This window comes from Streptopelia decaocto, assembly GCF_964273445.1.
Source record: "Streptopelia decaocto genome assembly, chromosome: 2".
In the NCBI taxonomy this organism is placed as follows: domain Eukaryota; kingdom Metazoa; phylum Chordata; class Aves; order Columbiformes; family Columbidae; genus Streptopelia; species Streptopelia decaocto.
The window spans coordinates 141,819,828-141,847,362 of record NC_138655.1 but is presented as its reverse complement, the minus strand read 5'-3'; the positions used below and the strand labels follow the sequence as shown (position 1 = coordinate 141,847,362).

General features: G+C 41.2%; 1 protein-coding gene across 1 annotated transcript in view; it reads left to right on the top strand.

Moving 5' to 3' along the window:
• Positions 1-476: 476 nt before the first annotated feature.
• The window catches only part of RSU1 (Ras suppressor protein 1), a 102,310-nt gene continuing 75,251 nt past the window's right edge, over positions 477-27,535 (top strand). The window contains exons 1-7 of the mRNA XM_082045872.1: positions 477-504; positions 767-878; positions 7,284-7,334; positions 21,007-21,127; positions 24,722-24,840; positions 26,374-26,456; positions 26,727-26,841. Of these exons, the coding sequence (XP_081901998.1) occupies positions 770-878; positions 7,284-7,334; positions 21,007-21,127; positions 24,722-24,840; positions 26,374-26,456; positions 26,727-26,841 (598 nt within the window). The 5' untranslated portion in view covers positions 477-504; positions 767-769. The remainder of the gene's footprint in view (positions 505-766; positions 879-7,283; positions 7,335-21,006; positions 21,128-24,721; positions 24,841-26,373; positions 26,457-26,726; positions 26,842-27,535) is intronic.

Below are 27,535 nucleotides of genomic sequence, written 5' to 3'. Positions count from 1 at the left end.
GCCCCTCTCTCGGGGCTGCTGCTCCCAGCCCGGCGCTGGCCTGTGCTGCCCAAACCGACACTCGCGAGCAGCTGCACGACGCTCCCCGGCACACCGGCCCGCGCACCCGCAGGGGCCGCCCCGCTGCCGTCAAGCATGCGCCAAAGCCGCACTCGCGCAAGCGGATCACTGAGAGGCTTGAGGCCTAAAACCCGTTATCACCCACGGGGCGCGCTTATTGGCCAGTGAACCTTCCTCCGGCGCCTCCAGCCAATGGTTAGCGGCGGCTCAGAGCGGAAGAGGCGTGCTGATTGGTCCGACATCTTCCCAGCCGTGGGTGGAACAGTGCGGGCGGTGCCTCCGCTTCCCGGGAAAGGGCCGCTGCGCGCCTGCGCGCGAGGGCGGGGAGGCGGGGGGATGGGGCGTGCCTGGGCGGGGCGGGCCGGGCGCGTGCAGCCGCGGGGAGCCGCCCTCAGCCGCCCTCCGGACCGCCGCTCCCGTCCCGTCCCGTCCCAGCGCCGCGTGGTGAGTCGCCCCGGGGGCCCCTCTCGACTCACCGGGGCAGGAGGGCGCCCGGCATCCCGGTCAGGGCTCCGCTGGGCTGGGGCGGGCGTGGGGGGACGGGACGGGACGGGACCTCCCGGCGGCGCGGGGCGCAGTGGGCGGGCTCGCTGTCCTCGGTCCCGTCAGGGTGAGACCCGGCCCCGCGCTGTGCCGGCGGCCGCCCCGGCCGCCTTCCCCCGCACCGCTCTGCCCGCCTCACGGTGCCCGTTTCTGCCCCGCCCAGACCATGTCCAAGTCGCTGAAGAAGATCGTGGAGGAGAGCCGTGAGAAGAACCAGCCCGAGGTGGACATGTGTGACCGCGGCATCTCCAACATGCTGGACGTGCCCGGCCTCTGTAGGTACCGGCGGCGGCGGGCGGGGAGAGCGCGGAAACTTCCTTATTTGTCCCGGACGAGCCGGGGCCGCAGCCGGGCCTGGGCACGGAGGGGCCGGGCCGACCCACTCCCGGCTGCTGCCTCGGTGGTGCTGGAGCTGCCCCAGCCTTTTCTGTCCGGTGCTGTCCTGGGGCTTTGGGCATCGGGGGCTCGGGCGGAGATTCGTGGGCGGGGGACTCGCTCTGCTCGCTGCTGCCACCAGCCCCGGAGCCAGCCGAGAGTGCGCTCGGGAGAGCCCCTGCGCCGCCGCACCGGGGAGACCGCGCTGGGGAGCTGCGCCTGCCGTCCGTGGCCCCCATCACCTGTGCCCCTGCCCCCTCTGCAACCCCGGGTGCTCCCCGCCGCTCACTGCTGTCATGCTGGCACCGGAGTGATGAGGAGACATTGCCTCCTGTCCGTCCTTGCCCCTCCCAGCTCCCAAACCAAAACGTCAGCCACGGAGCGTCTCTGCTGGTTTTCGGAAGGATTAGGATGGCATTAGCCTGGAGCAAGGCATGGCTGGTCTCTGAAGGAGAGCGAGGTAATACCGTGTTACAGATACAGCAATGTCAGACTCTGGGTATTACAAGTGCTTTCAGAATTGTGAGAGTGTGTTGTTATTCGTGGGCTGCATTTGTTGTAAATTAACTACAGCAAGTGCAACATACCGATAACAACATTCTGTCACAACTCTGGAGAACCCAGAAATGAAGAGCAAGGCAAGTAACTCAGTCTTGCTTTTGTTTTGGCTAAGAGTGTAAATGATGTTACGCTACAGCTAATATGCAGAGAGTTAAAATTGTGCCTGGCTGTAGTGAGCTACAGGCATGATGTAATGAGAAAAAAACCAAAATCTTAAACAGCCCATGTACTTGAAACTCTAACTGTACCCTGGTCTAGGTCTTTGCCATGTGTGTTAAACTTAATAGCAATCAGGAGCAAGTGTATGTAACTCTTCTTACGTGATGGAAACAAGTTCAGGGAAATCTGTGGCTCACTACCAGCGGACCATTGTCTGCAGAGTCAGGAGCAGACCAAAGTATCTTCAGTCTCATCAGTAAAGGATGAATACTAAAGTGCAGTTTTGCAGAACTAGGTTCTGTATTTAAGTCTACATCCTTTACTGATTCCTTTCCCACTTCTGAATTGTGCATGGGATTCCAGGAGGGGTACATTCTAGAGCCCGTAAGTATGAACTCAAGTTAAATAGAAAGCTTCACAGTTTTTCTGTTGGATGAACAGTTGTTTGAGGCAAAGTAGTGTTTAGTTCACATTAACTACAGACCCATTCTCTGAACTATACTTATCCCTTGCAGATAAACAAACACATTAAGAGTATGGAGTAGCAACAGAATACTGTCCTTTTGGTTAAGTAGACTTGGTGCATATTATCAATGCTAAGACATGTAATTAATTAGCCAGCTTTGATCTTTCAGGCAGGGGAGAAGAGGTAATGAAGCTTTTCTTGTACAAGGATTGTTTGGGGTTTGTTGTGCAGGCATGGTCAGGGACCACAGTATGGGACACTGGTCCACACGTGGTCCCTGATACCAAGTTGCTAATTAAGCATCTCAAGCTTGTTTGGCTGGGAGCTCCCTACATGAAGTATAGACTTGTGGTACACTAGTTTCATTGCATCAGAGAAGTCTGAGCACCTTCGGTGCACATCGTGTGACTTGATTTAGTGTGGGGTTTTGGGGCCTTCTCCAATTTGAGATGAAAGTTAAGGGAGGGGCAAATGATGACTGGTTTCTGCTCAGTTAATTGAGACCTTCTTGCTTTTTCAGTTACTCCGCACTTTGGCAGAGAAGGCATTGTAAGTTGGGGTTTTTTTTGTCCTTTTTTTTTTTTTTTTTTAATCTTCAAGATAGTTGCCACTTCCCATCTTGAGAAGGAATAACTTCCTCTAAATGTACCTTTAAAAAAGAAATGAATAGGTATTACCTATGAATTTTAGATAATGCTTTCAGAATATATTGAACTTGTTTAAGCGTTTTCTAAACCTGTCATCTGACTCTTGACAGATGATCTTTTCTAGAATGGATGGGTGTTTTAGATGTTTGTGTCTCTCAGAGCTGGCAGGGAAGCTAGGATGTCTGACCTTGGTGCTTTCACTTCTAGGTGGGCTGGTTATCTCTCCAATGCAGTGCAGTGTTAAAGCTTGCCTTTTCAGAAACTTAGTTGTTTCCATGAAATAAAAATGTTTCCTAAAAAACAACTGTCATGTTTTGTGCCTGGTGACTGTTCTTTTCTAGTATCTTATCTTTAATTAGGGCCACTAGTAGATGTTCAAAGATAAGCAACAGATTAGGTTATGACTGGAGGGAACATTTGGTGCTCCCTATAGTCTTGGTTATCCTTCAAGGAACGGACCAAACTTTGTCCCACGGCATATTTGAGTACTTGCTACAGAGTAGCTAGTGGACTCATATTTAAGCTTTATTAACTTAATTCACACAGAGTTAATGCAGACGCAAGGATGTGGAGGCAGTGCACTGTGTAGCATCTGCCCAGTGTGCCAATCCTCTTCCTTCAGGGCAGACCTATTCTTGTCATGTGTTTAAAAAAAAAAAAAAATCATAGAATCATAGAATAGTTTGGGTTGGAAGGGACCTTCAAAGCTCATCTACTCCAACCACCCTGCCATGAACAGGGACATCTTCAACTAGATCAGGTTGCTCAGACCCCAATCCAGCCTGGCCTTGAGTGTCTCCAGGGATGAAGCATCTACCACCTTTCTGGGCAGCCTGGGCCACCCTTATTGCAAAAAAAATTGTTTTCCATGGTTTCAAGTGATCATAGAAAACTGGTGTTATATGGGGGGAGGGAAAAGGGAAAGAGGAATATATTCCCTGGCTTGGGTAGGATTGTCTTCTGGCCACTCTTTCCCTAGTCTGGTGAACAACTTGCTGCAATACAGGGCAGCCACTTGAGTTTTCTTTTGCCTTGTCTTCCACCCTCTGCAGCAGTTATGGGAGAGACAACACAGACCAGACTTGCCTCTGACAAATACCAATGTCTGTTTCCAAATCAAGATGAAATACTTTTCCTATCTGGATGGAGATAGACACTTGGTATGCAAAACTGTCTTAAACTGGCTTAGTCCTGGAAGCTTGGCCACCTCCACATCTCTTCCTGCTTTTGTTGTTTAGTAGAGTGGAGGTATCAGCTAGTATATAATGTGTTCAGATTCACAAAGAAGAGTTCAGTAGGCCCTGAGCCACTGCTCACTCAGGAGTTCATTAATGTCATTAGAAGTTGAGCTCTATTTTTGGAATATTCCTCGAATCCAGGCACATCTGTGTTTTCTACTAATGACTTAAAGTACAAACTAGAATTGTGCCACACGCCTTCAGAGCATCTGAATTTTTGAGGTTTTTGGAAACATGATAACTCTTTTCAAAGATATTCTGTTAAAAAAAAAAAATTGAGACTAAAAATGTTCCCTGTTTTAGGTTTTCTGTGCTTTAGCTCATCATACTAATGCAAAGATCACGTTAAAGATTTTTAAACTTCAAAGGCGTTTCTTATTATTGTGGCATGTGTTGAAACAAATGTTATACCATTTGTGAGCACATCTATGTTATATTTGTGCGTCCATACATGAATAATTTTAAGAAATGCCTTGCCTGCGGAAGTGTTCCAATGTGTTTTTTTGTTTCATACTATGAAATAAATAATTACAAAGCACCTGATATGGGCAGGTAATGGTAGAGAGCATTAACATTCATCCTGTAAGGTGAACAGTTGGATTCAGCAAGGAGGGCAAGAAGTGCCTTTTCCCTAGCCTGATGGTTAGGACATTTATTGATAGGACAACAATTATGGAATTGTTCTTGGAGTAGGGACGAGTCTCTAATCTCTGATTTATGTGGTTTTAAGTGATTGATACGGGAAGCTATGAATTAAGGAGTTGTTTTGCCCAAATAACTTTAGACATCTGCTGCTCTCTAGTCTTGTTGTCAGGGAAGGAATATTGGATGAAATCCTATTTACTTTGTAAGTGTTAATTTGTTCTTGTTATCATTCCATCTGTAAGCTATTCATATTTTACATAAAGTACATGCTTGTGGGGTAGGAATTAACATGCCTAGAATTTTTTATCAGAAAGTTAGTGTTGATATAATTGTCCACTCTTAAAATAACCAAAGCACAGAAGATGTAGGGGCAGGCTACACATAAGTCATTTTGTATAACACTGAAATACTCATTCTGCATTAACTTCCTCCAATGGGACAGGCAGTGTCTTATCTTGGTTCAGCAAGGTCTCTGGAGTCTTCCTGTTTGGTGTGCGTGGCGTGTTTTTTTTGTGTGTGTTTTTTTTAGTTTATTGGTTTTGTTTGTTTGTTTGTTTTTTCCCTAAAAAAAAAAAAAAAAGACAAATCCTGTTGTCTAAGTATTTTATATAAAGCTAACTTGCAGTGCATGGCAGCAGTATATCAAAAGGCTTGATATTACAGCCAAAAGGGAAGAGCTTAAATATTCTTCCCTTGATCCACTCTGTTGTGAAACAATAGTGGGACTGCGACCATAATGAAAATTTGTAGTTACTCTACAAGTAAATTGCCCTGGCTAACAGTAGTAGCCTGACCCTAAAACTTCAGTGTGGATATTTGGTGCATTCTTGAAATCAAGATGACTTGTTGCTTGTATGCTAATTATTTATTGTCACAGCTATTACATCTAAAAGAAGAGAAAAAAACGTGCAAGGGGTACTCTAGGCATTTGTTCACAAGCTTGTAGCTATCTCCAGCATCTTCTCTTTTTTTTTTTTTCTTTTTTCATTTAAATTGCATTCCTGTACTTAGGTATATGTGTAAGTAATCAATAGTGTTAAATGGTTGCTTATGGTTCAGATGCTGATGTGCCTTTTATGTTTTAAAGCTTCGAGCTCTTTGTGGAGGCTGCTGCTCTTATCTGCCCTTGAGTGCTGTTTTTTCCTACGAACTCTTACAGAATTTCTCTGGGCTTCTTTCTCTGAGCTTTTTCTGCTTCATGAGGTGGTGCAGGCAGCACTAAATAGTGCTCATCTCTTAGGAGAAATTTAGGGTGGGTGCACTGTTTCTTCCTTTCTCCTCCCAGCCTTTCCTTGTTCCACAACCTTGAATTGCAGAGGGAACTGTGGTGATGCTTTTTGTTTATTTTTACACTCTGAATTGTCCGTTCCTGCCTCTGAGTGACTGCTTTCACTCTGCTAACAGGTTTTATTGCCTGTGCTAAGCCATGAGCTTTCAAGGGTCTCCATGCTCTTTCCCCCAACATGCAGTTTAGTCAGCATTGATGAGCATGGCCAGTTTTCACACATGCTCACCAGCACACCTTCATTCCCCTAGGGCAGCAAGGCCCCGGTGGGCCACCTCTGGGCTGATGTTGGTGCTATTTCCCAAGGACAGCGCTGAGGGTTGGGAGCTGTGCCCTACAGCTGTCCTGCAGACAGGGTGAGCTCCCAACTGCCTGGGGTGGACAGCCAGGTGGGTTCTGGGGCTGTTTTGAAGAGGCTTCAATGGAAGTAAGGAAAAGGTGTAGGGGAAGAAAATAACTTCTTTTTTTTTCTAGTTCCAATAAAATACAACAATCTTTTTACAAGGAGGGGGAAGATGTTTAAGATCTCCTTCAAGGTTGTGAGTTTCTTCTCTGACCATTTAGCATATTTTTCTGATCAGATACTGTTGTCAGTTGTGGGTTATGGAGCTTCTAGGGAAAGCAACAGCAGTGCTGAAGGTGGAAGGTGGCGAAAACAAAGTAAAGGATGAAGTGTTGCGGTGGTGTCAGTCTCTGTATCTGTCTTGAGCCCCACACTTGTTTGTGCAGTAAGGTAGAATCTGAGGGGCTTTGATCAATCAGATCATTCAATTAATTAGAGTCAATATTTGATATTGTCACCTGGCCATTTGCCATGCAGCAGTGATGGTGCTCAGCTACTGCGCTTCGTGGATGTGAGGTTGTAAATGCAGTTCTTGGTACCTAGGACTTAATTCTAGCAGTGACTTGATAGTGGATTGGGAACATGTGGAAATGTAATTGCTTGTGTGGCACGTGTTCTGTTGGGATGAATATCGGGGTACCTATCGGTTTTTCCTCAGGAAGGATTCACAGGACAGAAATGAGAAGGGTGTTTGTGTGCCCGGAACAGATCTCTGCGGGGAGGCACCGGCACTGACTGCGCCATCGTGTTCGCTGCAGCCACAGAAACGTGAGGTGAAGGGGCAGAGAAGTGGCTGGATACAGCCTGAAGTCTCAGGCTTCTCTCCTTTGTTGTGGCAGTGCAGGCGGATCTGGAGTTACTGGAGTGGAGAGAATAACTTGTCTCTTTTTTTTAGCTGAAATGGACAGAAGCTCTCAGTTGCCGTGTCCATAAACTAACTTCTTTTTCTCTTCATTTGCAGTTACGTTGTCTCATATCACACAGCTGGTTCTGAGTCACAACAAGCTTACAAGTAAGTATACTGCTGGTTTTGGACTTGGTTACAGCCAGTTGAGCAGTACCGAAAAGCTGATACTGCTAGCTTGATTTATTATTTTTTTTTTAACACAATGCAATGTTGCTGCTAAGAGTACTTGCTGATGAAACACTTTATTAAAAACAGCAGCCATGTTCAACATGCCTTTCCAACTTCAATACAGGTCTGCCATGTACTGTCCTTCTTGTTACCAATTCAGCCAAAAATCCATTCCCTGCTGTGACTCCGAAGTCCTTATGTTTAAGTAAGGACTTTGGAATGTTGGGTTTTTTTTTAGCTGTATTGGAAATGACGCAGTCTGCATTTTAGTAGATGGATAATTAATTTGACTGAAGCAAGTGAAAATAAATTCAAACTCAACTGCATTATATCAATTACCAAACATGTGAGCAAGGCCAACTGACTGTGAGCTTCAGGCATGGAAGTCAAGCAGTCTACTTCTGTCGAAAAAACTCTTCAGGAGAAATTCAGACTACACCGTTTGTTGAAAGCAGCTTTAGTTTTCAAAATAGCAGGTTAAGGATTGCCACTGTGCTAAAATTGTGTTATATTAAATCTCAACTTTTATTCACTGCTCTCTTCTAAAGTAGCCCTTAGATCAGCAGGCTGCAAGTAGATCTGTTATTTGAGCCCAGGGATTCTGTCAGCCTCTCTAATTGCTATGTTTGGGTTTATTTTATGGGAAAGTAAAACTACTGCTTCTTTTGAGAAGTAACTCATAAAGTCTCAAACTTACTATTCTTTCCAGATTGATGTAGACATTTAAATAGACAGCATACATTTTTAAAAGGCTAAATCTCAAGTTCATAGTGTGATATTTGACACTGTTGACCTAATCTTTTAAGCTGTGTAATTAATTGTCTTAGCAGATTGTTCTTAAAATGACTAGGAAGCTGGTGGCAGTGACACTTGACATGCTGCACTAAGGTCATATTAGCATCTTCTGCTAGTTTTCTGCCATTTAAATGAGTGTTCTGCTTTTTGTTTTTTTTTCCTGCTGTTTAGAGTAAATATATCTGTCTGGAAGAATAAATACATGTAAAAGCTAGATATGTATATTTCTGTGTAACCATAGTTCGTATTTTTGACAGAAAACTATTAAAAGTAAAATTCTGTTAGCAGGTATGAGGACCCCTCTATTAAATCCATCATACTGCTTAGAGTATTTTTATTTTGTTAATATTTTTAATACACCATTCATACTGCTCGTGCTTGTGCATTTACATGTCTGTAAATAATTCATTATCAGAAGTACCCAAATCCACATTGATTTTTCTTTTTTCTGGAGATTATTAGGCTGAATTTTTTTTCAGCTGTCTCGTGCTGTGCTAGTGGAGGCATCTTGAACTGGCTGTGTCTGCTCCAGGTAACTTCTGAAACAGTTGAGTTTGTCCTTTGCTACTTGATGAGAACCTTTTTTGCTTTAAAATTGGAAGCAAAACTCTAGGGAAAGCTAAATAAGTGTGATTATGCAGTCTTGTTGAACCAGTTGCCGCGTAAGTGACAAACCTGGGATGATTCCATTTTGATGTCCCCTATGACAATCTAGTTGAAAGCAGAGGGAGAAAGTAGGTATTTTTATTTTCTCTTAGCTTAATGTAGACGTATGGGCCAGTGCCTCCATATATTATACTGTGAGATTTTTTCCCAATTTTTTAATGATTTAAAGCCACCTGTCCGGTGAGATGCAAAATTAAAGACAGTTGTGCTTATGCTGTTATCCCTGGATAAGCTGTCTGATCTGACCCAGGTGTCAGAACCTATTGGCTAACATCAAAATAAATGGAATAAAAGTCCTGACAAATGTTCCTCAAATCTCTGGAAATCAGTGGCCGAATGACAGATATCTGCACTTCAGTGTCATAGAATAATTTGGGTAGATGTGATTAAGTTGTCTGTGTTCCATGTGATTTGATGGGAGCTGGGGGACATATGGGTGGCAATCACCCTCTGCTCAGTGGGGTTGTTATAGGACATGAATAGTGGTAGGGAATTGGGGTAGCTGTGCTGGGGGGGTGTTGACGCCACAGGACATACTTCTGTAGAAACCATGCTTGATCATTTTGGTCAGTCATAAATATTGTTTCTGCATCTTCTGTGCAACAGTAATTTTTATGGGTATCCATTCCATTGTTTTCTGCTCTTCTGCTTAGGACTGTCCACGCAAGTTCAAGTGGTACCTAACTTTTCTCAAAGTCCGAAGCAATCTCGGCCACTTCTTCTTTCAAACGTCTCTGTGCAGGATGAAAGTGAACTTTGGTGTTGGTGCAGATCTGCATGTTTTGCAGGGCCAGCCAATGTGCCTCCTCTTGTGTTTCTGCTCCATGGTTGGTGCTGGGGTGACTGTGCCAGTCATGTGTTACAGTGTGCTTAATTTCCAGCGGTTTGGACTGTCATCAGGCTTCTGAATTTTTGTGTTAATGAATTTGTCATATTGAAATCGAACTTTGTCCTATTTTGTTCAAACCTCTTTAGCTAGAGTTTGTGGTTTCATAATCGTTCCTGAGGACAGTTGTTGGAAACTGCAGAAGATGTCCAGGGAGCCCAGGTCAGGGAGACAAAAGGCACATGGCCAAGCTTGGCTGTCTTTTCTACTCTGTGACTTGCCCTGTGTAATTTCAAGTAGAATGGTTTGGAGCTCTGGGAGAGAGTGAGTATGACGAGGATTTTTTTCCAGCTGGTAATAAGGTTTGTGTATCACACTGTCTTCAGGGTTTAGCTTTTTTAAAAAATTGGTTGCACTAGAAGACCAAATGGCTGGAAATAAGTACCTTTGCATGCTCAAATTGAAGTCAGCAGGGTAGATGGGCTTCATCTTTTGGTCCTCTTATGCCACCGGATTTGTAAGTGAGCAATAATTGGAGCAGAATTAGCAATAGAGAAATGCCCTTTTTTAAGAGGAAGCATCTCACAGTGTGTGAGGATATATATTGCAGCTTGTGCCTTATCTGACTTCTTTTTCTTGCAGAGCAGCTTTTGTGAACTATTTGGCATGATCTATGAAGTGGTACTGAAACTTCTAGGCTTTAGATAGATGGGCTAACTCAAGGTATTCTCCAGCTACTTAGCATATACAAAATTTCGCAGCCTAGTATAGTCACGCTTAATATCCTTACTTGGTATGCTGATGAAGTTAATGAAAGTCCCTGTACTACATCATGAACAGGAGGTGTGCTTGAAGAGCTTTCAGAAGCTCAGGTTAACTGTAGTCCAGCCCAGGAGTGCACAGAGGGGACGACAAGACTGGGAAGTGGGCTTGGGATGTCAAAGGGATGTCAGCATTGGCACAGGCATGAGTGCTGGTCATCAGCGTATGCACAACTGCACTGTTAACTTGACGTGTTTTATTTTCACTGATTTTTAGGATATGCTGTAAGTTTTTGATTGTTTGTAACAATTATTTGACTTACCTACCTGATAGACTATTTGATGCTGTAATCATCTGAATAATCTATTCAGAGATGATAGCTCTTGTGTCATTATCCAGTCACTCCATGAGTGTTTCTGCCATCAGTGGAAATGCCCGAATTATATGATTTGTCCGTTAGAGGTCACTGTTTAGGTATCTCTGGCAGTTTCTTTCCTGGGAAGATACAGTCCTGGTAACAATTCAGCCTGCCTTGTAGGTAGCAGTGAACAGCAGCTTAGTTTTGCTCTTTTTCCTCAGTCTCGTTAACCTCGGGTGATCCTGTGCTCGCCAGCTTCACCATATTCTTGTGCTGCCTTTAAATGTCCTCAAAAGTTGTCTGCTATTCATAGCTCACTCCTGATGATTTTTCTGTCCTTCTGCTCTCATGCTCTGATTCCTTGCCCAATATTATTAAATATCTGAACGACAAGAGATTGGGAACAACTTTTTTTTCTTTTTTTTTTTTTTTCTTTTTTTTCTTTTTTTCTTTTTCTTTTTATTATTATTTTTTGGGAAACCTCCCCTGTATTACCTGATATCATATTCTCTGCCCTCCTCTCTCTTTCTCCTGAGCTGCTGTCCCCTGCTGTCCTCTGTTCTTTCCACTGCTTCTTCCTTGATCCTCAAGGGTAATCCTTTCCTTGTCTTTAGTCCTTTCCTTTTTGTGAGGTGAGCCATTAGCTTTTTGCTCTTGGTTCCCATTTCCACACCTGAATTTTGTTTCAGAGTTAACTTTCTGATCCTGTCAGAATAGCTGTCTCGTTCATTCTGCTCACCCTATATCACCCTTGTGCCTTTTGCCATTTTCCAGCAGAGCAGTTACCCAGTTCAAAACTTTTCTCCTTTTTTAGCTGCTGACATGGCTTTATGCTTCTTTGCTCTACCATCTCCTTCCAAATTGTTTTGCTCTCTGTGTGTGACCAGCACAGATGCTTGTCCCTTTATCCCCACTAGCCCTCTTGAGGGTGTCCTTGATCTTATTTAATATGCTGCTAAGTTCCCTTGATGTCACTGTTACATCAGGCCATCTCCTTTAGAAGTCATCTTTCTGGCTGTAGTCCATGCCTAGTTGCACTGGAGGTGGTCCAAAGACAGAAACACTGTGTCTGTCTGTCCTGAATTTCTTCCCAGTCTAGCTGCGTTGTCTTCTCCAGACTGCTGAGATGTGTTATGGTGTCTCCCACTGGTATTACCTGACACTTTGCGCTTTGCCTGGTATCAGGTTATTTATATAGCAAACTTGCTGACTTCTGGAAGGAACTAGATGCCCATATACTCTTTACTCTTTGTTGCATCTTGTATTCTCCTCTACTTTGCCTCTGCTTCCTTCTGGTGTATTGGCTTAATATACACCCGAAGGGTACAAGTAAGTTATCTGTGTAGTCAAACCAGGGTTGTGTCCAAAGCATAAGGCTTTTGCTTGACACAGTGGCCTCTCTTCTGTGCTTGGGAGTAATGGTTTAAATTAACTGTAAGTTTTTCATTTTTGTTATGTATTTTTGGTTTGTGTGTACTTCCTGTTTCTGCAGGGATCTCTGAAGGGAAGTATCTTTATGAATGGAGTGCATGGGGGACATGAGAAGGAGGGAAAAGGAGATCCCTGTATATATGCCTTACTAAATCTGTGACATCTGAGTTCTGTGCACATGTTTAGATTAAATACCTTGTTAGATTTCTTTTTTCTTTCCTCCCTAAAAAAAAAAACCCAGACCTTTAGTTCTGAGAAAGTACAGATGGTAGAGCATTTTAGCTTTAAATAATATAAATTTTGGTTTTAAGAAGCTTTGGGAGAATGAAGCAGAATAATTTAGGAAAGAGTTTTATGCTGTAATGGTATAAAGAGTGCCTGCTGAATCCACCCCAATTTATGCATAAATTAAATTGCCAAAGTTTGTGCTGTATGGCAACAAAGTCAGTTTTGCATCCTAAGTAAGTGTACATACAAAGTATAGAAATAGACACAAATCACTTGTCTTTAACATAGTTCTTCGGAAGCTGTTTTCTTCTCATATTAAAAGGTATCTTCAAGCATATCTCCCTTTTTGTGCGTCTCAGTATTTTCTGACATGTTTTGGTGCAAAATTTTGTGTCTTCACTTATCTCCTACTGGCTTAAAATAGCGATAATATTTTTTTGTGGAAGCCCCATATAAATAATCTTTCTCCATGTGCATGTACAGGTTGTAATATAAAATTGCGCGAAATCCTCTTGCCAGATAGAGACTATTTTGAAATTGGCATTTCAAAGCTAATGAATGTTGCACGAGTGAACTCACTTCATTAGAGCTTAATTTTGTATCATCTTAAAGAATTTCCTGTCTAACAAACAGAGTGTAATTTTTTCCTTGCTAATATTGAAGGACAGAGGTAAGAAGGTAGATTTGGTTTAGATTGAGGGGAGAATGGGTTAGTTTTGTTTACTCGGTTTTGGTTGTGTACTTCATTTTCTATATATTCTTCTGGTTCCTCTAGTAATCAGGAGTGGTGGTTTGCAGTGGAGTATGATACAGCATTTCCCTTCAGCCTACTCCTCCATTTGGCCTCTAACTCTTTCCACTGGCCTCTGTGTCAAAAATCCTGTACAGGGAAATCACCCTTAGGGTGAGTTTCCTGATCTTTATCGAGGATGGGCAATTAGAGGTAACATGTTTTGTGTAGGAGGAACATGTGCTGTAGCTGGAAATGAAATGTACAGCCAGCTGAAGCCTGGACTGGCTGACGTAGTGGTGCGGGTAGGACTCAGTACCATGCAGACCCAGATAAACAACTTTAAGTACTGCTTTGTGGTACGGGGAGCCCAAACCAGGAGAGAGTTTAACTCATTTCCAGCTCTGGGGGCTGGAACAAGTACATGGTTTATAAATACTTGTGCTGACTTGGCTTTTGAGCAGTGAGCTGTTGTCCTGCTGTCTCTTGCTGTGTGTGTTCAGAGGGGCTTGTCTCTGGTAGACAGCATCAGCCTGAGGGTCGCTGGTGCTGGAGGGGGCAGGCAGCTGGTCCAGGGAGCAGTGAAAAACAGTCCCACAGGAATTCTTAGAAACAATTCATTGGTACAAAAAGCGTAAACTACGACTACTGTCCAATGAAGCAGACTGAAATTATACACTATTTGTTAGATACTCTCGCAGTGAAAGCGGGGTTTGTACACACGCACTGCTAAGCACACGAGTTGATGGATGTTCCCAAGTAAGAGGCTGAAGTGACTGTGACCTGTGATGGGTAACCTTTAGTATCTGTTCAAGAGCTGGTGTTCAGGACATCTTTGGTTAGATCCCCTAATAAACTGCAGAAAGCATGTTAAATAGATTGAAGAAAATATTGAGGGAGGGTGAGGTGATGCTGCATTTCAGCTGGTTTGCTTTCACTAAAGCCAACTACTGTGCAGTAGTGTGAAAGTCTGAAAATACCATGCTTAAACACCTGAAAGAGACTCACTGAGATTTAGCGAGACCATTTGGAATTGCATTTGATGGAAGCCTAATAATAAATCTCAATTTAACACTATCAGCTAAAGTTCTTTAGTCCTGCAGAAGCATCTTGGCTCAACTGTGCACTCCTCACAAAAGAGTTATTGAAGCCGAAGATGCTGTGGTCCACTACAGTACTTCCATGTCACAGTAATTCAAAAAGCTTGGCTAATACTGTGTTTTCTTCAAAATTTTATGTAGAAAGGAAGGAGTATGTTTATATTCACATTTTTTACCTATCCTCACTTGAACAGTACTGTTCTTTGCTGCTGTAAAAAAGCTAACAAATGTCGGATTTTTGTGAGCTATGTTGGTGCGGTTTCAGTTCTTTGCTATTTGGTAGTTTATTTTCAACATAGCAATCCCTTCCTGACCTCAGCCCCTGGTTTCTAGTGTTGCCCTGCAAACTCTGAAGTGCATCTTAAAGTTTCTTCGCAGAGGATAACAAATTTTGTCCTTTGCCTTCACTAGATGTGACTTGATTCCCAGTCTCCTCAGCCTTTCTTGTGTTCACAGCACCTCTCCTTAGACTCTGGTTTCTAAATTAAAACTGTTTATTGATAAATTGCTTTGTTAGCACAGCAGCATATCAGTGAGCTATAGTATAATTTAAACATGATCATAAGAACATTTCCATAACTGCAATGCTTCTGTGGCTAATTGCAAAAGAGAACTCTGCTGGTTTCTGGAAAGAGCTGAAGATTAAGGAGACAAGTTTGTTTTTAATGTTTTCAGTGTAAGGAAGGTTAGTATCCATCTTTGGAAGAGGGTGGAGGGAGAGCAAAAGGGGAAACTTGAACTACATAATGTGTAAATTAAGTTCTGTATGCTTTACTTGGGATCAGGATTCTCTCCAGTTAACTGCCAAGTATGATATCAGCATGCCTATGAATATTTAAAACAAAAACTGTTGTGTTCTCCCTCTGCTAATTCCTCTTCCATTTTGGTGAAGCTGATTGCTTCCCTCTCAGTGTAACGGAACTCTTGTCAAATTAATCTAAACATGACTCCAGCTCTACGAGTACCGTTATATTGGATGCACAGAATGCATTATATATTTAGTATTCTAAATTCTTCCACCTCCATAAAATGTGAGTAACATTTCATGTCTTTGTGACCTTTACTCTAAGGGATCCTTACTCATGAAAAGTTCCTGTTGACGCTAACTGGATTAGCAATAGTCTGCAGAACTGGGTTTGTGATGTTATATAGCCCACAGCTTTTACTTTAGGCTTAAGAAGTAGGTTCTTACTCTTGGCAAGAAAACCTTACTTGGGCTCGACAGTGGGCTGATAGCACTCTGCAAGGCCTGTGTTTGGTTCTTTTTATTCTGTATGGCATTTGACCAGCTTTTGAGTGGAACAGTTTGATGAGAAACTGGCGTGGTCTTACAAATCTCTTTTCTGACAAGTAGTGCTATTTTAATAGCTCTTCTGGATAAATATTCCCTTTGAACCTGTAAATGTTTGTAGTACTACCGAATGTCGTGTTCCTAGGTACTGCAAAATTACTTCCTTGGCTAAAGAAACATTCTGGAAAAACAAGGCTTTTGCAGCTTAAAGTTTTTAAAGAAGTGAATGCCAAAAAACCTAATTGTGTTTTAAATAATTAAAATACTTATTTAACTTGGTGTCTGATTCAAAACCCATTGAATTCAACGTCAGGTTTTCTGTAGCCTTTGGATCATATTTATTGAGGAGAGCATAAGCTTAATTTCAGACAGTTTTATGAACAGGCAGGTGTTATAGATACTGTTTTCTGTGCAGCAGTGAAACTATATTTGTTTTGAACATTCAGTGTTAAGGTATACTTGAATTTAAATGTTTAACTCTGTTTACATATCATGTGTTCCTGTCATGGAGACTTACATTTTTACTCAATAATTTCACTTGTCCAGTTGGATGGTTTATTGACTCTTGTTGTGCTTTTCATCTGAGCTTCCTTATCTAAAATGTTTTAATTTTAACTTGTAAAGGAAATTTTCATATGGGTCTCTTTTATTAAGAGTATCTTCAGAAATGTTTGATATAATGTGAGTGACTACTAAATACAAAAACAGACTAGATTTCATCTTTTAATTGAAAAGCAAATCGAGACTGAATCTTGCAATGCCTGAGTTTGTTTACTTCTAACAATGTGAGGATTCCTGTTGTTTTCCAGTGCTTCAGAGAAAGTTTAATTGAAATAATTGTGAAGGCAATTTGCAGAAACAGATTTATCAGAAAGCTTGTGTATTTTCAGCGCCACCACAAGCAGAATTCTTTTGAGATCTACGTCAGAGATGGAAGAGTGGCAGAGTGGAACTGGAGGAAAAAAAATGCACCTCCTTTTCTCCTTTTCCATTTTCTGTGTTCCTTCTCCTTTGTCAGAGGCTGTGTGTACAAGAGAAGCTGGATCGAGGTGTCAGTGCTAAGCAGTGGTCTGACAAACACTTGCTTTCGTGCTTTATCTATCAGAAAGGGTTGCACCTGACACACGTGTAACTCCAAGCTGCTTTAATTGATTCTAATGTTCTTAGCATGTTTCTCTGCACAATAGTTGTCTCAGCTAAAAAGTCTATCTAACCCAGTATTTCTCTTCCAACAGAGGGCAACATCAGACCTCTAGTAAAGACAAATGTCTGGTGTTGGCTTCTGGTTCTTGATGTGGAGAGAGAACTACGTTCCACATCCAGGATACTTAGGTGTGGAGTTATATATAGACATTGAATAGTAGTGTTTAATCCTTTTAGGTATGTTTGGGAAAGCATATCAGAACTTCTGAACAGCTGCTGCTTATGTAGGAATAAAATGTATTAACTTGCCTTGAGTAAAAGGCTGCTCTGATGAGGATATATTTTAGTTCCTAAGGAATTTCCACTAACTTCAGGGGGAAAAAAGAGCCTATTTGTTTTTAAAAGCTTTGAAGTATAACAAGTTGCTAGTCCCTCTTTCCAGAAGCATAACCAAAGGCTTCTTACTCTTGGTGTGCAGCCTGTAGGTCCTCTCTTTCATTCTCAGCCAAGCTCTTGAAATCAAGGTGAAGTCTGCAGCTGTCATAGTGAGTCACTGTGTGCGATTCCCAATATTGAACAAGGGAAAGGAAGCTCTTCCTGGCCTTGTGAAGTGAGGCTTAATATGAATGGGGCTTCATGATGTGACTGAAGCTTCACAGGAGAACGCAAAGGCACTGGGCTGCCAAATTTTACTAGCATTTGCTGAGGGGGAGTTTAGTTGTTAATGACACTGGGCAGCAGATGGTCCTAGAAGAGTTGTTAAGACACTGTGGATCGTACTGTAAATATGTGGGTGAATGGAACCAGGATGCTGACAGTTCACTCTCACAGCTCATCATGAGAAGGTGACTCGAGTGGAATTTGGTATTGCCAGAACATGAATTTCTTGGTACTTGGCAGTCTGCTATATATCTGGGAAGAATTTTGCAACATAGCAGTGGGATGGTAGTTGGGATGCTCTTTGTTATGTAAAGTTCAGAACAAATAACATTACATGCCTGTTCACCCTTGCTTGGCCACTGCTGATCTTTAGACCTGAAGGTACTGAACCTGTGCGGTTTAGCCACAAGACCAGTACAGCAGTTAATTTGAGGTTTCTGCTTTTCTTTTAATCCAAGAGATCATTCATTCATTTGTATTAAAATGAATCTGAGTTGTTGAGCCAAAAAATAAGCTATTACAGGAAAAAGTCCTCTCTTCCCTACTACAGGCCTGGTCTCAAGCTGCTCTTCTGTTTATCCTTCTCATGAAATACCTTCAACCTCTCCATCCAAACCAAAAAATACAATTTTGTATTGAGGCTTTTTATGTTGATTTAACAGGCTGACTCACAAAGTAATTTCATCCAAATCCTCTGCTAAATTTTTAGCCTTTTTCTCATCTAAACCTGCTTTCCCATGCAGCTTTTAGTATATCTTGAAGAAAATAGTGATATAAAGTATCCTAAGTGTGATTCCCAACATGAAATACAATATGTGGGAGTTATACAGATATATCAGAAACCTAGTGGACAGTGTGCAAGGACTCAGCTCTTGTTGTTCACTGGGGACACTTACACCCATAGCCTGCCTAAAGAAAACCAAATTAGAAACCTGAGAAACTAGTCAGTGGAAGTTGAGTTTTTCCCATGTTTGCAAGTGGGATGAGCAGGTAGAATTTCTGACTCCTCAACAGTGTAGTACCTCACTAAAACATCTTTTTGATGCTGTGATCATCAGTGCAAGTGTAGTCTTTATGAACTAATCTCTGGAAGCCATTTTTCTATCTTGATGTGCCTGGGTGTCATCTTTTTACGGGTTATTTCATAGAGGTGTGATATTGAATGTTTTGGTTTTTTAATGAAGACTTAAATATTGTTTACCTGCTTCATTGAAATGACTCTTCCTCTCTCCACAGTCTCTTAGCTTAAGTCAGAAGTGAGGTACAAGCTTAAGAATTCATTTTTTCTTAAGGGAAGATCAAGCTGGTTTGGACAGGTATTTGGAAGGACATGTCCACTAAATTAGTGTCACTACTTCAAGGTAACTGGGTCTGGCTTTTTGCTTTGTCACTTATTGTTTGGACTCTCTCAACTTGGGTACTTGTTCCCACCTGACGGTCTGTTCACAGATGCAGAACAGCTTTGTCCCTACTCCATGATGCAGGAGGTCATTAGGTAACTCAATCCACTGTGACTAAGACTGACTAAATGTGAGGTGCCCATTAACCAACACCAATTCAGCTGAAACGTGTAAGGTGTTGCTGGTTTTCCTGTGAGGGTGACACTAACCAGTTGACTGTTGTGGCCTGGGCCCACAGCGGAGTCAAGAAAGGTTCACATGGCTTCCTGTCCTTGTAGTGGTGGGATTGTCCTTGGTGTAAGCTGCACTTTGTCAGTCGGCTTTTAGAATTTTCAGTATCTTGGATAACAGCTCCTTGGTTTCTTTATCATCTCATGGTGGCGCTCACCTTGAAATGCAGAACCGGCACATAGGCAGCCAAGGTGACCGTAGGTTTGGTAATTCTGAACGTCAGGCTCCTGTTTCCGTGTTCTCACAACAGAGCTCTATGTTACATTTAGCATAACTTGTGGTGTTAAGTTGCACTGTTTTTTTTCTAGGAGAGCGTAATCTCTTATGCTGTCAAAAAGGCCAAAACCTTCATACCAAATTTTTATTAATTGCATCAACAGTGTAACTTCAAGAGAATTGGTTTTGGTCTCTGCTTAGGCATTGACTAAACAAAAACTTGTCTTTGCTAGTACTTCTGATTCCTAGTCTTGCATAAACATAGTACCTGTTTGAGAAGAGCAGAAACATGGTTTGCCAATCCATTGCATCTCATCAAAGTCAGATTATAAAGTCTAAGTTCTGAAAGGAAAACATTTAAATACTGGTAATTACTGTTCTGGTGAAATATTGAGTCTGGAAACAGCTGAATTATGTCAATTAAAACCCTCAGTTACCTTCTGTTAGGGAATAATTTAAAACAACAGTAGTAGTACATTACCCCTTACTTTCCAAAGGCACATAATTCTTGCTATTATTGAGTGACAGATACGCATGGACCAGTTGGAAAATAGTGCAAAGGGAGGGCTTTAAAATGTTCAGATTCGCCTTAACGACGTTATAAAAAAAACTCTGCTAAAAATCTCCTGCAATGAATATGACCCTCAACAGTAATATTTATGTAGTGTAATTAGAGTCTTTGTTAGGGATCCTATTATTGTTCACAGTGTAATTAGACTTATTATAGTATTGTCACATTTACTAGATTATGTTCTGCTTTGTAAACATTATTGACGCCATTTTAAGACTGAGAGTGCCTCATGCCAACAAATAAAAGAAAATCATGGCCTCATAAAAACTTCTAATTATTTAGATATGCACTCCGTGAGTTCCTGATGCAGGCAAAGTTGAGACTGAACCAAGGTGAATATTGAACACAGGTGCAAGCTTTAGTGCAGGTGATTTGCCAACCTCCTTTTTTGTAAACCTCAGCTGTCTGCTTAAATCTCACTAAGTATAAGGGGGAAAGATTGCAAATCTGAATAGTTTTTTAACTTTATTTACACGGGTACTCATATTGTGCTTCTGCCCTATTTTTAATGTTTCTAGGTAATAACGAGATATCGATTTGTTGGTAATCCATTGTAGCTATGTATGTGTATTGATCAGCTAGTGATTCACTCACGGGAGGTAACTGAAAATGGTCTTGTCTAAACAGTTCATCTGAAATTAATTTTTTGTACATTTCTTTTCTTGTATCTGAAATGGACAAGAACTAAATTATTTAAGCAGTGTGGAGAATGAGCCATTGCTAAAAATGAATTTTTATCTCACGTTTACTGTTAAAGACCTTTAATAAAACTGTTGTCTTGGTGTACCTACTTGGTATCGTTTGTTTCTTCAACTCAAATAATGAAATGATCTGAGTCCCTTAGGCTCTGCTCTTTTGAGACCTGTGCGTGCTACATGAACTAGAAGGATGATCTGCTTCTCTTTGTTATTCTAAGAGTACTTGTTGTCCTTGTCTCTCTCCTGCAATGGTATTTGCCATTCAAAACACCTTACAATACTGGTATTAATTTTTTTGAGAGCACAATGTGCCTGCTCTCAGCCATGAGAACAGATTCCAGATAAGAGGCTTTTTTGATATAAACTTCTCTTTTATTGCAGTTGCTATTAGATGCTGTTCCTGCTGTCAGCCGCTGTACAAACAGAGCAAAAGGCAGGTGCTAGCGGAGCATCTGTAGTCTCAGTAGCTTGTTCTAATTCTCACTGTGAAAACTTTCCCACAGCTGTGCCAGCGAACATCGCAGACCTGAGAAACATTGAAGTGCTCAACTTTTTCAACAACCAGATTGAGGAGCTGCCTACACAGATTAGCAGCCTTCAGAAGCTCAAACACCTGAATCTTGGGTGCGTATCTTAATGCAAAAATTCACTGTACTAGAGGTACTGTCAAACGTTGTCACAACTGAACCTGAAACAACTTATTTTTTGCTATTAAAATTTCTAAAAGAAAGTGTTTGTGAGCATAATTTGGCAATTATGGCTTCAGAGTGTTTAGATAGTGTCCTGTATAGTCAGATACTCGAAAGTGATCAAGCACTTACTCTGGTATACTGATAACCATTTAAGGGCAACAGCAACTCACATTCATCTAATACTGAAGTTAAAGTTAACAATTATTGAATTTTACTTCCCTGGCAAATGTCTCTTAATGCTATGGTTGCTGTGCAAGAGCCAGGCTCTTATTTTCTGTTCTGTTTTTAAAATATAATTAAAAATAAATTAAAAACCCACAAACAAACAAAACCACAAAAATCCCACCACTAAACAAGAAACCACTCCCCTGCCCTGAAACCAAATGCTAATCTTTCCATGTTAATGTAGGGCCTTAATTACAAAGTCCTAAATTTGGGGTGAAAGAAATTTTAGTTTCTATTAAACCTGTAGAAGAAGCAGCAAATCTTAAAATGTAGTGTGCATTTAATTTAAAGAGCTATTATTGACTGAATTTGAGCCAGAGGCATTCCTATTAAGTGTTCAGATATATTCCAGTAGAGGTGCTGATACTTTATAATCACTACAGTTGCAAAAGGCTTTTGTGAATTATTAAGAAAATAAATGTGAGCCACAGAACCTTCTCAAAACTAACCGGACACATTAAAGTGTAACTACTTAGGGGGCAACTACTAGTGGGGGCAAGCTTTAGCTTTATAGGCTTCTCATGGAAAGCATACTTATATTTTATAAATTCAAACTTCTGAACACTTTAATCAGAGATCTTTTTTTATTATTATTTTAAATATCAAATTATTTTGGCTAGGCTCTGTGTATCCTGCTTTGGAGACATTTGTAAAGTGCTGATAATTGAATTGCATCCTGAACTGTTGGAATGCCAATAAATGTTTTCATGATGATCTGTCTCTCTAGTCTTAGTCACTTCAGATCTTTAGCACACCCTAATATCTGTTTGAACCTGAGGGTTAATATTTGCTCTGAAAAGCAGCATTCTATATGCCTTGGGAGTTAAAATCCATGTTTTGAAATGGCACATGGAAATGCTGCTCTGGATAAAGTAAGAAGTTGGGATCTTTCCATGGATTGAAGCAGTGACAAGTGTTTGTGTAGATCAAGTACTGGTCTTCACTACCTTTTTTGTATTAATGTAGTATGAAGGGTCCCTTGGTGTTAACACCAACAGACAGGTCTGGAACCACAGTTGCCTCCTTCATGTGTTATGTGGTCCAAGATTCTTCAGATTATATGCCCTTCTTAATCCCCTCCTTACCCATATCCTTCCAGACACAGGTTTAGTTCTGCAAAAATGAGTTCTGGATCAGGGAAAGGGAAACTGCTCTGCTCTGGTAGTTTGGGGCTTTCGGGTAGTGGCCAGAAACCCTCTCCTCATCTGCGGGCCATGTGTACACACTGGGCATTAAAACAACCCTCTGGGTGACAGGGAGAGCTTGAATAAGAGCACAGATGATTTGGGGGAGTATTTTGGTGCAGAAGGATCAAGGAGTGGGGTGGGAGCACTGAAAGCTTTAAAAAAAAAATAAAATTGGAAGGCAGGTGTGGCACAGTTTCTGTGGCACAAGCTCAGTGTTTGAACTTGCGCTGGTCAGGGACTTTCACCTGGATTTCTTTCCATGCCAAAGAATAGATACGTTCTGTCTGTTGTCGGCAGGGAGAACGTTTTCTTTGCCTGTTCCTTGCTTACAAAAGGGAAGGCCATGGGGGCATTTACTCTTCTTACCGGTGAAAAAGGAGCTGCTTTCTTGAGACCTCTTTGATACAAAGAACAGTTCTAAAAGCAGTGACAAGTCTGCAGTAGCAATAGTGGAGAATGTCTTTCTGTATTTTAATAGCTACTGCTGCAGCAGTAGTACTATAGGTGTAGGGCTTTTCATTGGGGATGAGGAGGAACAAGATTTAATTCAGAATTTAGCTACAGAGAGCTGATCTCTAACACTTCATGTTCTGGTGGGGCTGGTTTATGCAAAAGTGGAAGAGAAAAAGGATTATTAGTATCTGAGAGTCTGTAAAAGAAATGTAGGTCCAGTCATCATGCTTAGTCCAGAGGTGCAGCTGTTCTTGTGTTTAATTCCATGTGTCAAGGGCTTTTAGAAGGTAGGCTTAGTGAGTGCCCTGGAGATGTCTTGCACAGTGTTTGACAAACATTGTGTGAGGTGGGAAGGCCCTAGAGACTAGAGTGAAAAGTCATTATCTTTGAGTACCAAACTTTGATAATACTATACTTTGAGTTTTCATAGTTTTTAGCATTACATCACACTCCATACATTCACATTCTATCTTCTCTTGACTTCAATCATGGCTATATCTATTTATCACTTTTGTGTCAGAAGGAGAGTCAAATTAAGAATATATTTAGAGATAATGTGAAAGGTCATGATTGTTTCCCATCAAAAGAATAAAATCCAGTTCTTCATATTAGCTATCTGTACATCTTCCTGAAGATGCCTGTTTTCTCTGTTCCACTTTCAAACCCAAGTGACAAATGAAGTGATATCTGTACAGGCAACCTATATGTTTGGTGTACATACACTAGGGACAGGAGAAATTATGGGCTGGTAGTTCTTTTCCATTCCTGTGATAAAGCAGGCAGAGCTCTAGTTTGTACACCAACAGTGAGGTGCTATGAATATCATCTCCAGCTCCTTGCCTTTCTTTGTCATTGCAGCAGCTCTAGTGTTTATCTGGATCACCTTGTTCAAGACCTTTGAGGTCAGAAAAAAGTTTTCTGTAGCTTGTCTACTCCAGGTTATCAGAGGACCCTTTTTCTCCTGTTAGCTTTTGCCATCTTCTGGCTTTTGCCAGTAGGAATGGGTGTTCTAAACCCCCTGAGGCTGGCTGAAAGAACTATATTTAGACTAAGCCTCATCAATCAGAGGGCTGACACCTTATTTAACTCATGCTTAATTTGCATCAACAGTTATCTAGTGACACAGATTTGCTGTTCTTGAGAAGGGGTTTGGGTAGCAGTTACCAGTGAACAAGAATACTGTGCAGTCAAGGTGCTCCTTGTCGTATTTGGTACCATGGTGAAGAACTATGTGGTATGGGGGAGCGTCAGGTGGTAAAGATGCTTTGCAAAAGGGTAGTTTGTAGTTTAGCTAACAGGTAGGTCACCTACCAAGGACCAGCTTGCTCAGTGGCACGCTTTAGGCTGACTATAGCTTTAGGCTGAGCATAGCACTGTGGCGTGGCTCTCCCTTTTGCTTCGTGTTTCAGATGTGGCTGTTGACTGACATAACAGATGGGATCCCTTGTGAGTACATAAGCATTTATGGGAGTAAGAGGTGGGGAAGGTCTCTGTCGCAAAAGGCTTACTCAGTATCTTGTAGTATCAAGACCTTTTCAAAACAAAAGGCATTTTTGGTGTAGATCACATTTTTTAGAAATGAAACTCTTGTTGCCTGTATTATTCCTACCAGACAAAGTGAAAACTAATGTCATGTTCTGTTTTTTCCTTTTCACCTACAGCATGAACAGGTTAAACACCTTGCCAAGAGGATTTGGCTCTTTACCAGCGCTGGAGGTTCTTGACTTGACTTACAACAACTTAAATGAAAATTCTCTACCAGGAAACTTCTTCTATCTGAGTAAGAAACTTTTCTGAAAACTCTACAAATCTTCATGATATGGTGCTTTGCTTTCTGCAGTTGAAATTTATTTGATGGAGACCAAACTCAGACAGAATTTTTTCTGATATTTATGTTTTCCTTTGAATGTCTCTTGAATATTTCTACATAGCTCAGCAGTATTTATCACTGATATACAGTCATCTGACACCATTGAACACGAGGAGACTTGGTTAGTAATGGTATATTAGTTTCCTTCTGAGTAATATTTCCTTGAATCCCACACTCAGCTAAACTTAAAACCTCATGGAACCTTGCAAACCTCCAGGGAAAGTAAATTCTTTTGTAAGGCAACTGCTGTGTGTTGACTGGAAATAATTGTGTTCCTTATGCTTCATTACTGGAATGGCTTTAACAATGTGTTGATGTTGAAGTGTCTGGTGTGTTAAAACGTATGCGAAGGTTACAAAGCTTGGCACAGGAAGGGTAGAGCTAAGCTGACCTTTGCACATGTTAAAAATACATACTCAGAGTTAAAATAAAGGCATTGTACTGCATATGTGCAAAAGGGCTGCATTATGGTTGCCTAAGCAACTTGAATTTTTGCAGTTTCTGGATTTCAGTGATTCTGCTACCTCTTTTCAGTGAATGATGCTGAAGTGGCTGCAGGATCAGTGCATTTGGCAGCCCAAGTGACAGGCCAGGGGAGAGGAAGGACGGCTGCAGTGTGAGAGAGGTTCTGTGATTGTAACCTGACAGAGGGAAATTTTTAAGTCAGCATTATTCAAAACGGTCACATATAACAAAAAGAGGATGAGGAGTAAACTGTGTAAAAGAAATAGGATCTCCTCTGTGGTAAGAAGGAGAAGTTTTGCTGACCTGACCACCTTCCCGCTACACCCAACAGGCTTTGTGAGTCTCTGTTTTAATTTTTCTTTTTTTTTTTTTTTCTTTTCTTCTTAAACTGTCATGCATGCTCATTCAATAACAGCCAGCTACATGGTTGTGCTGCATCATCTCTCTTTTTTTTGTGAATTTTTTAGAGACTAAATGTGGAAATTACAGATTTTACAATTTATGTCTTCTGGATTACTCTCTTTTAAGATCTCGTTCCCAGTGTTAGGCTGTGCTTTCTCTAGAGCTTAACATAGATGTATATTTGTCCAGAAAACTCAGATGATTTTTTTTTTTTTTTTTATGTTTGTTTAGGATGCAAATTTATGTAATAAATAAGACTCAGGGTAATAAGGAGTAGTGACTATTCTGACAGCTGAGCATTGAGACTATGTGCCAGAACCTGCTAGAGTCTACTATTGTAGAAATTGTTAATTGTGCCAGTCCTTTTGAATATAGATGTTTTCCTGAACTCACCAACAATACAATACGCCAGTAAATCTAAGTTTGACCTGCTCGCTGTTATTGTGAGCCCTGGGTATGTCAAAGGCTTTTCACCAAGTCAGGGTTATTAATCAAACCTGACTCCCTTTTATTGATTAGACCTCAAATGGTTGGGTTATATGCCACCCTCTTTATATATTGCTATTTAATTTGCAGCCACCCTGCGTGCACTCTATCTAAGTGACAACGATTTTGAAATCCTGCCGCCAGATATTGGGAAGCTCACAAAGTTGCAGATAGTAAGTAATTTATCTAAATTCTTGGAAAATCAATTCACTTTTGCAACGCTTGTAGGAATAGAATCTAGTCAATTTGAGGAGTCATAGGGTATGTTTGCAGGAATAGACCACTACACCTGGAACTGCTTCTTGTTTACCAGCAGACACTTGTAAATAAATTGGAAGAATCGAGTCTTTAGGAGAAAGGTGGGGGCAGAGGAAGTAGAGTTCTGTTTTAAGTTGTTTTATAGTAACGGAAAATTGTTCTGACTACTTTATATTCACTCTTAGCTGAGTCTTAGAGACAATGACCTGATATCACTGCCTAAAGAAATTGGTGAGCTCACTCAGCTCAAGGAACTTCATATCCAGGGAAATCGTCTTACTGTGCTGCCCCCAGAACTAGGTAAGGTTATGGATGATCACTTATTTATTTGAATAATAATGATGCACTGTGTTTCCTCTGAAACAAAAGCAGTTGTTAAACTCTAGGAAATTATTATGCTTAAGTTGTCATTGCTGCTAATATTTAGTTTCCCTTGAGAAACACTCATTTTTCACTCCTGCTGGATATGAAAGAGGGGCCAGATGATGATATGTGTTTGGTTTTATTAGCTTTTTACATGTTACATTATCCTGTGTATTGGTACACCTGATTGCCAATTTGCATATAGCATCTAGCTTTATACATCGTATCATAAATATTTGGTCTTCAAAGATATTTTTGTCTCTGGCTAGGTTGTGAGAACATTATTTGGATATCCCAAAACTATATTAAGCAAAACTGATAGCAGTATAAGTGGCTTTTTGTGACTGTTCCAGTAAAAATGGAAGTTTGTTCAATTAGAGAAAAATATACAGCTAAATTAGAGGAATTTTTCATTTTTCTATTGCAGTAGCCTAAATTCCTTTAGTGAGTTGACAGCTCTTTCACTTAAAGCAGTGAAGCTCATTAACATACTTTGAATTTGTGATATTGGACATTTAAATATGATTACAAGTGGCTTATTTCAAGCTATAGAGTTTTTATTTGAAACTTAAGTATTGATTTTGCTGAATTTGCATTGCAGTATTCCATTTTATGGGAGGGGCATTAACTT